At 46.2% G+C, this 9,870-nt stretch overlaps 2 protein-coding genes across 2 annotated transcripts; one reads left to right on the forward strand and one right to left on the reverse strand.

The window, feature by feature from the left end:
• Positions 1-785: 785 nt before the first annotated feature.
• On the reverse strand, positions 786-7,264 carry PHB2 (prohibitin 2). Its single transcript, XM_067303268.1, has 9 exons — positions 6,975-7,264; positions 6,812-6,896; positions 6,629-6,708; positions 6,329-6,513; positions 4,316-4,445; positions 3,736-3,839; positions 3,245-3,322; positions 2,366-2,442; positions 786-2,113 (listed from the first exon to the last, which is right to left on the reverse strand). Exons 1-9 carry the CDS (start codon positions 7,099-7,101, stop codon positions 2,104-2,106), a joined length of 876 nt encoding a protein of 291 aa, XP_067159369.1. The 5' UTR covers positions 7,102-7,264; the 3' UTR covers positions 786-2,103.
• Positions 7,265-7,394: 130 nt separating this feature from the next.
• Positions 7,395-9,689, forward strand: EMG1 (EMG1 N1-specific pseudouridine methyltransferase). The gene is made up of 6 exons (XM_067303277.1): positions 7,395-7,552; positions 7,620-7,721; positions 8,134-8,275; positions 8,658-8,716; positions 8,865-9,014; positions 9,363-9,689. The coding sequence occupies exons 1-6, from the start codon at positions 7,430-7,432 to the stop codon at positions 9,474-9,476; spliced, it is 690 nt and encodes a 229-aa protein (XP_067159378.1). The 5' UTR covers positions 7,395-7,429; the 3' UTR covers positions 9,477-9,689.
• The last annotated feature ends 181 nt before the right edge of the window (positions 9,690-9,870 follow it).

Raw genomic sequence — 9,870 nt, forward strand, 5'->3', positions numbered from 1 at the left:
ACCTCTGAGCAATGCTACATATCCTCTTCCAAGCACTAGGGCTACAGACCTACTCTCAGGCAACAACTCCTTTTGCTTTAGACTCCTGGCTAGCTTCAGTGGACAGCGTGCAATTCACTTCCTTCTAAAATGCAGTCACAGCATAAAGCAAGGCATGCCAATGGTCAGCCTAAACTCTCCCCAAAGCCCTGCACCACCAACAGGTTTACAGATCTCAGTAGAATCTTTGCCTTTTGCTTCACAAGCACAAGAGGTTCCCCAAAGGCCTCCCTTCTTCCCTGCAGAGGTTAAGGTGGAGTTTCCTAGTTTTCTCTGTGAAATCTCCAGATCCTAAATCTGATACAGGGCAGCTCAGTGAGTCACAGAAAGAGCTGTCCCGAGGCAGACATTTTGCCTATGAAAGCCAAGCGCAGAAGAGAATTTAACTAGCGGAGGAAGATTTTTCCTATGCTTTTGGCTAGGTAAGTGGAGAAAAGAGCTGTAACAATAGAGCCCAGGACACAGTAAATACATGCTGCTGAAGGGTGGAAAAACAGATAAATCTAAGCTCATCTTCAGCATCTACAAGGCAGGTAAGAAGAAACTGGCCCTGGTCACCCATGCAGCCATACGAGCATCTACACCTGCTCATCATCTCTCCACTGTGATCTGGCAATGAACAAGAGGGTATTTCTCTTGCTCCTTTCCCACAGCATCCTGATTTTGCTTGCAACCAAATAAAAAGCTCTGTTCCACAAAATAACACATACCTCTTTTTCAGTCACTGAGCATGCTTAGACACAGAATAATTTTTTTTTGTTTTAATTTTTACAAATGTTTGAAAGAATCACTGAGTAGACAGTGACACAAACAGGTATTCCAGCAGTTACAGGTGCCTGATGAATTACATTTTACTGAGTTTAGCCTCAGGTTCTCTTGGAATCAGGAGGGAAAGAGAAACAAGATTTACTAGAAAAAAGCCTGGTGGTGATGGCAGCAAAACTCACTGACTTGGGGGGGGGGGGGGAAGGGAGAGAGGAAAAAAAAAAAAAAAAAAGGTCCGAGTCTACTGTACAGAAATCCAGACATCAGTGAAATTTAGAGGTGAATTACTAGATCCACATGGGCTCACACCAGTAAGTAAATTTAACTGGTGGGGTAAGGAAAGGATTACAGCTGCCTAGTGGTAAAGCCCAATCCCATAGCTAGGTCACCACAGATGGAGCTGGGACAGGAGAACCAAACCCAAAATGAGGGCAAATGATGCTAGTGGAGGGAATTCAAAGCTCCTCACAGGCATCTTCTGCTGGTCAGTGCCAGTGGTTCTGGGAAGCTTTAGTTCTTTCATTTCTTCCCTTGTTTGAGTAGGAGACTGTCACTGAAAGGGAGACAGAAATGAGTCATTAGTCCCAAAAGCACAGGCAAAACTAAGCTAGACCCTTACTGCAGGATTGGGAGCCTCACCCAAAGGATTAAGAGATCAACCCTGGCAAATAAATGCCTATTTCAAAGCCCCTTAAGCCTGCTGGGAGGAATAAGAGGAGGCATGATCAAACAGGCAGAGACCCCATGGAAAAGAAACTATCTCTGGCTTCCTCTCTTTATTTTAAACTTTTAGCTGCATGCTAATAAACTCGGCTGGCACTGCCTCGTCCAGTAACACCAGACAGATTAGGCAGAAGCCAAACTTCCTCTAGCTCTGAGAGCAGGGAATGAGGTACACTGGCATGGACTGGAAAGCTTTTGGAAAATTAGTGATAACAAGGAGAAGAGAATGTTTCCTACACTCAAGTATCTGCCTGTTTGCAGCCCTCTTTGGTCACCCTACATGCAGGATGAATCAAAGGACACTCCTCAGTTCACTACTCCTGCCTTCTCTATGCAAGGTTCTTCATGGGACACACACAGCTCCAATTCCTGAAACTCTGCTACTTGATGCAGCTGTTTGTGTGGCCCCTGCAAGGAAGGAAGGCAAGTTTCACATCACAAATGGGAGCTGAAATAGAGATGGAATGAACTCCCTATGGCCAGAAATGTCCGAGGCAGCAACATGCCAGGCTCCAGACAAACATGCACACCCTCTTTCTAAGGACTCACAAAAGGATCAAAAAAAAGATCAGTGCCTTACCTTCCTCTGTGTGCCAGGAGATGCATTAAGGGGAAGGAGGGGAAAAGAAAAAAGAAAAAAAAGAATAGAGCAATTAGATTTAACACACTCTTAGCTTCTGCAGTAAGCAAGGCTACTCTCTACTTGGCTCTATCCTCTGGCATCAAGGTCTTCTCAGAGAAAAGATCCTTAAGTTCCTGAGAGAGCTCCAGAAAGGGAACCAGCTTCACAGGTTAGATGCATGTAAATCCACCCACAACAGCCCTCCACCCCCTTTACCTGGTAAAGCCCTCATCTTGCAGGTTCAGTACCAAGTTATCTGCTGTGAGATACACACGGTTTTGTGAGGCAGCAATCTGAAAGAGAAATCCATGACAGAGGTTGTATAAAACAGACAAGTATTAAAGAACAAGGAAGAAAGATATTAATAAAGAATCTAATTCCCCCTCGAGACACAGCTTTGCACTTTTGAACATTATGTTTGATCCTGCTTAGGACTTTGCCAGTGAAGGGAGAGTGAACAACACAAAAAAGGAACCCCCTATGAAGCAGAATTGGCCTGTCCCCAATTTAGGCTCAAGCTATGTTTAAGCACATTTAAAATGAACAGAAGTTTCTGCAGTTGAACTAATGGACTAACAATTTAGCTGTTAACACTACATTTATATTTGAATTCAGAGTACCTATGCGCTCTTGTTTGTATTTGCTTAAGATCTTAGTTATGTCAATGCAATTCCCCAAAATAGCTTTGTCATGTCCAGACTTCCCATTCCAGTGTCATCAGACTTTCTAAAAGGAATGCTCATTCTTTCTCTCTGTCAGACAGATCTTTGCTCCCAGCCTTATCTGTTCCCCATTTGTCAGCCTGCAGGAAATCAGGAGCTTTTGGCAGCTGCAGCTGGATGTGGGTGATGGAATCTGATGTGGATCTGGCCTTGTCATGTGGAGAGCATGAACTCATAGCCTCACACCTAATTGCTGATCACAGCTAGCTAAACCTTACACTCCATTTATCTGAGCAGAGAAGAACTGAGTAGGAACAAAGGTCAGGACAGGACAGTCACATTCACCTTAAAATCATCATGTGGCCACTGGGTTGGGAGAGGTGGCACAAGGAAATGCAGGAGGAAGAAAGAAATTCTGCGCCCCACTACTCACCGTTTTTGAAATGTTCTGAGCAGCTCGGATTTTACGTAGCTTGATGTAGCCTGGATTCCTGCTCAGAGCTTCACCGAGGTACAGGAAGCACAAGTTAAGAAAAAACCTGCTAGCAGAAGCCTCTGCCCTCAAGGAATTCTTTCTAAACCACATCATCAAATATCTTGAGAAAAATGATCTCTATTCCAGTCACTTAGACCTCTGGGTAGGGACAATTTTACTTCCCCAAACCAGGAACAACAGCGTTATTGTCACACGCAACCAATCAAAGTTAAACCTTACAACAGGGAGTGGAGGCTCATGGCCTACTCTGCTCTTACCTGTAATCTCAGACAAATACTACTTCAGCCCACTGCAGGGAAAAAATGATAGCTTTAAGTAGGTCTCTGTCATCCCATCAGTCTCCTAAATGTGAACCTAATAATGCAACAGATTCTCAGGACTGACAGACTTACAAACCACCTCCCAGAAAATCTCCCAAAAATGGATATCATCTTGGCAGCTGTAGCTTCCCCTTCAGCCTGAACAATCTTCTGCTTCTGCTCCTGCTTGGCCTTCTCCACCAGGAACTGTGCGCGCTGTGCCTCCTGTTGGGCTGCATAGGGAACGGACAAAAGCATTCAAAGCAGATCCCATCCTCCCAAACCCTCCAGAAGAATTCTACAGCTGAGGCCTGGTGGCTCATGCTTCCCAAGGAAATGATAGCATTCAGGAGCCATACCCACAACTAAGAAACGTATCTGAACATACTTTTTTCTAACCAACAATGACTGCACTCTCTAAACATAATTCCCATTGTAAGTGATAGTCCCAGTTTGGAAGAGGAACCTCTGCAGCTTTGGGAACTCAGTCCAACTGATGTTCTATTCCGTTAGCAATGACCCAACATTTTCTGATAATACTTGTGAAATAACCTGTTTAGACACATTACTAAGAAAGCCAAAATTTACAGCTTTGCAACTGTATCCATGCAATAGCAGTGACACACTAGCCCAAATTCAGCTTCCTTGCTTAATAATTCAATAGAAATGCAAAGGAAACCCACCCTTTTTAGGTGTAAATTGAACTCACCCACTTGCTTAGCCTCCACAGCTGCTGTGTATTCACGACTGAAGCTAAGCTCTGTAATAGCCACATCATCTAGGATGAGGCTGAAATCCTTGGCTCTCTCTGTCAGTTCTCGTCGAATGAGTAGGGACACCTGAAACACAAATATGGAGAAAAGAATACCATACAGAGGCTACTTCTCACTTCACGTGCACTACAAAACAGAAGCACAACTGCCCCTCACAGTTCATTTACATTGGGCTGGAGGGAGGCATTATCTAAAATAAACCCTGAAACATAGACATTAATATCCGTCCCTGAATTTTCACCTTCACTAATTATGCATATTCATAGTTACTTGCAAAACTTTTAGAAGTAAATATAGCTTATTTATAATTATTAACTATCACATATAATTATTTAAGTAACATTGCAAAAATAAAAGAACTTTCTTGAAAGTCTTTTGTTTTCACAGCCTATCACATCTAGTTCCACAGTTCCCATGTGTGTTTTCGCAACAAGTATTTCTTTCTCCATCTTGAATGTCATTGTTGTGGGTTTGACTGTCTCCTCATCCTTGTACTCAGATTAAGAAAATAAGAAATCCTGCTCCCCACCACAATACGTTAGAGACACATCTCTTACCTAGTGTTGTTACTCCAATTTTTCTAATCTCTTTGTTTGAGAATAGTCTTTACATCTTTTGATTTATTCTGCTTATCTCTGAGTTGCCTTGGGTTTGCCAGTATCTTTATCAGAGAGGCTGACAAGTCCCAGACAAAAAGTTGATTTAAATGGAACTTTTTGCTACAATATTACATCCTTAACCATTTAAGCATTTGCTTTCACTTTTATTGCAACTCTTCACTGAGCAGAATTCTAAAACGGTGCCAGAATGCTTTACTGGGTGAACTGTGAGCACAGAACTATGTAAAGTCACTTCATTTTTTTCTGAATATCGAGGGCTTCAATATTCATCACTTTACAGTCATTAGCATTGGATGAATTTATGACAGGAAAGGAAACAAAATTCAGATTGTTCAGAAATTTCAGAGATAATCTAAGAGTCTTCACTGCTTTTGATAAATCTAAATCAACTGCAGATGTTGTTTCTTTGCTGTCACATTCTCCCTTTCCATCCATTTTCCTTACGCAAGATTCATAACAAATCTATTCAGTGCACATCATATGGCCTAGGACAGAACTGGAAGTCCCTGCTATGGATCAATTACCAGGACAAGACCTGGCCAACCAGTCCTGCTCTTTGCTTTGTTGTCATGGATCAGAAAGCAGTTAAGAGATGCTTCCTATTTTGTCCTCCTGATAACTTGTCCTCTTTAGCAGTAAATCTTCCCTAAAACCTTTTGAAAGGAATCTAAGTAAGATTAGCAAGTTATATCTCCTCAGTGGGGATAAATGACAGCTATTCTCAGAATCCCTGACAATCAAGTTTTCGGAACATGAACTTTCGTGTGTAGGTATTTTTCGTTTGTTTTTAATTATTTCTATCATTTTGCAACCCCCCAGATTACCCCTTTAGCTTTTTTAAAAAACAGAAACATTTGCTACCTTCTAGTTTTCTGGAACAGCACTGTCCATCATTGAGAGTTTATCATTTTATTAACAGCTCACACACCTCTCTTTTCAGATCCTTTAGAACTGTTTAAATTTGCTTTGACAGCTCTTCTGAGGCCCATGCAGGGTCAAGGTAATCATTTTTTAAAGCCAGTTCTGTCAATACCCGTGGACTGTAGCATAAGTCAGCTCTCCCTCCCCCATCACTACACCACAGTGCTTTTTTTTCCATTTCTATACTGAGCATCCACTTTTCTTTCCAGAATCTAATGATACAATCTTAGTGTTTGTATTTCTATTGAAATCAAACTGTAAGCAGGACACAGTTGCACATCCTTTCCATTTGAATGCTTCTGCCATCAGCCTAAAATATAGCTATCCTTTATCTGTTATAATGTTTCCCACACCCACAATTTAGATGTTCCCTTGTAATCCAAACCTAAGACTTCTCTGAAGAGTCACCTGGGCTCTCTGAGTGATGAGCTGTGAAGCATTGAACTTGGCGACCACACTCTTGAGCACTTCATTAACAATGGAAGGCAGTACTCGCTCCTCATAGTCCAGGCCCAAGCGCTGGTACATGCTGGGCAGCTCCGCAGCGTTGGGGCGCGTGAGAACACGCAGTGAGATGTTCACCATCTGCAGGTCTGAAAGGAAGAGATATGAGCAGGGCCACAACCCTGGCTGGGCTCACCCCACCGGCTCGGAGCCACCCCCAAGGCTGCCAGTGCCTTGTGCTCCAGCCGGCGAGGTGGCTCTTACCTTTGGAGCCAGTGGGAGAGGAGATTTTGCGCGGCCGGGCCCGGATGTCGTAGATGATGGGATACTGAAACCAAGGGATCCTGCGGAGGTACACAGACCCGTTATAGGGGGCGGCCGGGGCGGCGCAGACCCCGGTGGGGGGACGGGACCACTACAGGGGCCCGGCTGGGGGGCGGTCCCTACCTGAAGTGAAGCCCCTCGGCGAGGATGGTGTCCTGCTGGACGCCGCCGATACGGTTGAAGAAGATAGCCCGCTGGCCTCCTTCCACTGGGGGGAGAAGGGACAGGGGCACGGTCAGCGCGGCAGGCGCCAGGGCCGGGGCGGGGGGAGGGGAGAGGGACTAACCGATGAAGACGGACTCGCGGACGCCGTAGGCCAGGGCGCCGGCACCCAGAAGCAGTTTGAGGGCCGTGCCGACGCCACGGGGCCCCGCCGGCAGCCGCCCCGCCAGGTCCTTCAGGTTCTGCGCCATAGCCGTGCCGTGCCGTGCCGTGCCGTGCCGCGCCGCGCGCCCAGCGCGCCCAGCCGGGAAGGACACCGGAAGGTCCCGCCGCCGAGGCGTTCCGGGGGGAAACCGCGGCACTGGCAAGGCCCCTCTCAGCCCCCGTCCTGGTCAGCCGCGTTGCGTCCCGGAAGTGGGTCCAGCCGGGACGAGTTAGCAGATGCCGCGAGGCCGCGGCCAGAGAGCCATCTTGGATCGTCGCGGCGTCCAATTGGCAGCTGGGGAACAGGAGCCAACCAGCTACGGCGGAAGTGAAGTAAAGGGCGGGGCCCGTCCTACGTAGTCAGGCTCTCAGAAAATGGCCGCGCCTATACGGCCTTGCGAGGAAGCTACCGAGGACTCCGGCCTGGAGGCGAAGCGGGCCCGGGGACAGCGGCGGCTCCTGGTGGTGCTGGAGGGGGCGAGTCTGGAGACAGTGAAGGTGCGGGGCCGGGGCCGGGGCCGGGGCCGCGGCCGCGGCCGCCTAACTGTGTTTGTCTTGCCCCTAGGTGGGGAAGGCGTTCGAGCTGCTCAACTGCGACAAGCATAAGGCGCTGCTGTTGCGAAGCGGCCGGGACCCCGGCGAGGTGCGGCCGGACATCACACACCAGGTACCGGCCACAGCTTGGCACCGCCAGGCCCTGTCCTGGTCCGTACCGGGCTGCTACCACGCAACCTGAGAGCCATAGGGAAACTGCCCCTGAAGTCCATGGTCAGCTTGTGCCCCTGGAACAGGAGGAAACTGGGCCTTACCCGTTGTGCTTATGTTTTAGAAGCTCTTTTTATTTGTATATCTCTATATCTTTTATATTGGTATTTGTATTTCTTATATTTCTATTTATTTCTCTTTGTATGTGGGATTGCTTCATTCCAATATTACAGCAGAACTTGTATGGCCAGATGGACCCTCTCTGCCTTAGTATCAGTCCCTTCCTCACTTATGGTGCCTAGGCCTTAACTTTTGCAAGATTCTCCTCTTTTATGCCTCTTCTATTTCCACTACTACATGTTTTTCTATTTCAGAGTCTCCTGATGCTCATGGACAGCCCACTGAATCGAGCTGGTCTCCTGCAGGTTTATATCCATACCCAGAAGAATGTTCTAATTGAAGTCAATCCCCAGACCAGGATCCCAAGAACTTTTGATCGGTTCTGTGGTCTTATGGGTAAGTGATTCAAACTGCCCACCTGCCACAAAATAAGACAGGAGGGTGGTTAGGAGTGGAAGGATTTGGGGAAGAGTCAAAAAACTGAACCAGTCTCAAAAGTCTGAAAACGAGGAAAGAATGGAAAAACGGAGTATGCATCCTGAAACTCAGAAGACATTTCCAACTATTCATTCTTTAGCAGAATGGTGAGTAACTGAATGAGGCCGTACTTGTACTAAAATAACTCAATGATCAGTGTTTCTTAGGGCTACTTTAGAAAATATTAGGAACTCTAAAGATGGGCTTCTTGTCTAGTTTAGCTCTACTCACTAGCCAGAGGATAAGATTCCTCCAGCAAAAGAACACGCTGCTTAACTGATTTTTTTCTCTCTCCTGCTAGTTCAGTTGCTGCATAAGCTCAGTGTTCGAGCAGCTGATGGACCTCAGAAATTGTTGAAGGTAAACATTCCTTGACTGTTTATGGGTAATGTTGCAACATTCCTCTCCTGCAGCTAGGGCTATGGGAGGGATTTTGTCTGCACAGTGGACTTAGCTGAGTGGCAGATCTCTTATCTCTGCCCCCCTGTTAACTTTCTGCTCTCTGTAGGTGATTAAAAATCCAGTCAGTGATCATCTCCCTGTGGGCTGCATGAAGATAGGTACCTCTTTTGCAGTTCCCAAAGTGTCAGATCTGCGTGAACTGGTTCCTGCAGCAGAGCCAGTTGCCATTATTGTGGGAGCTTTTGCCCATGGTTCGGTAAGCGCATGTATTCCAGTCTGGTGTCGTAAGGATCTCTAGCAAAATAGATGTCAGTGTTATTCTGCACAAGTTTTTCTGTTCCATTTTTTGTTTGGCTGTTCCCCCCTCCTTTCTCCAAGGTAGGTTTATATCAAGAAACTATTCAACTCTGCAACGCTTAGGCCTTCCCTCCCTCCCAAGAGAGAGCACAGGTGAGGGTTAGCAGTTGTCCTGTGCTCTACTGTGCTTGCGTTAAATCTTGGATGAAGCACAGCCATGTGGGAGAAACACTGTACCTCTTCTAGCAAGGGAATTAAAGAGGATTAAGTGAAAACTTGCAGCTTAACTTCTCTCTCTTCCCCCCAGGTCAATGTTGACTATACAGAAAAGATGGTCTCTATCAGTAACTATCCTCTCTCTGCTGCCCTGACATGTGCCAAGATTACTACTGCCTTTGAGGAAGTCTGGGGAGTAGTATGAGCTTCTGCCTGTAGCCCTTGTCATGGTGGACTCCTTTATAGTGACTCCAGATTCTGGAGGGGCTTTTTTACTCAGGCATGGACCTGGTGCAACCTTGAATTGCTGGAAGGGAAAAGGCTTCAATTTCTTCTTTGTAGCTTTTGGAGCAATGAGATGCTAAAGGGACTGGCCCCTGTCTTTGTCCTCCTATTAAAGGTCACTTTTGATAAGAAAGCTTGTGTATTTTACTTTTTCATGTTTCCTAAGTGAGCAGGTCAGAGTCTCTTTATAGCAGGTGTGCAGCCCAAAGCTGTCTTAAAACTGAAGTTCTTGGCTGTACCCTGCTAGACCTGTAGCTCATGTTACTCGGTCCTTTAGAATTACCTTGCTTTGTGGTGGGAGACAATTCACAATT

The sequence above is a fragment of the Apteryx mantelli genome, chromosome 1, assembly GCF_036417845.1.
Source record: "Apteryx mantelli isolate bAptMan1 chromosome 1, bAptMan1.hap1, whole genome shotgun sequence".
Classification (NCBI taxonomy): domain Eukaryota; kingdom Metazoa; phylum Chordata; class Aves; order Apterygiformes; family Apterygidae; genus Apteryx; species Apteryx mantelli.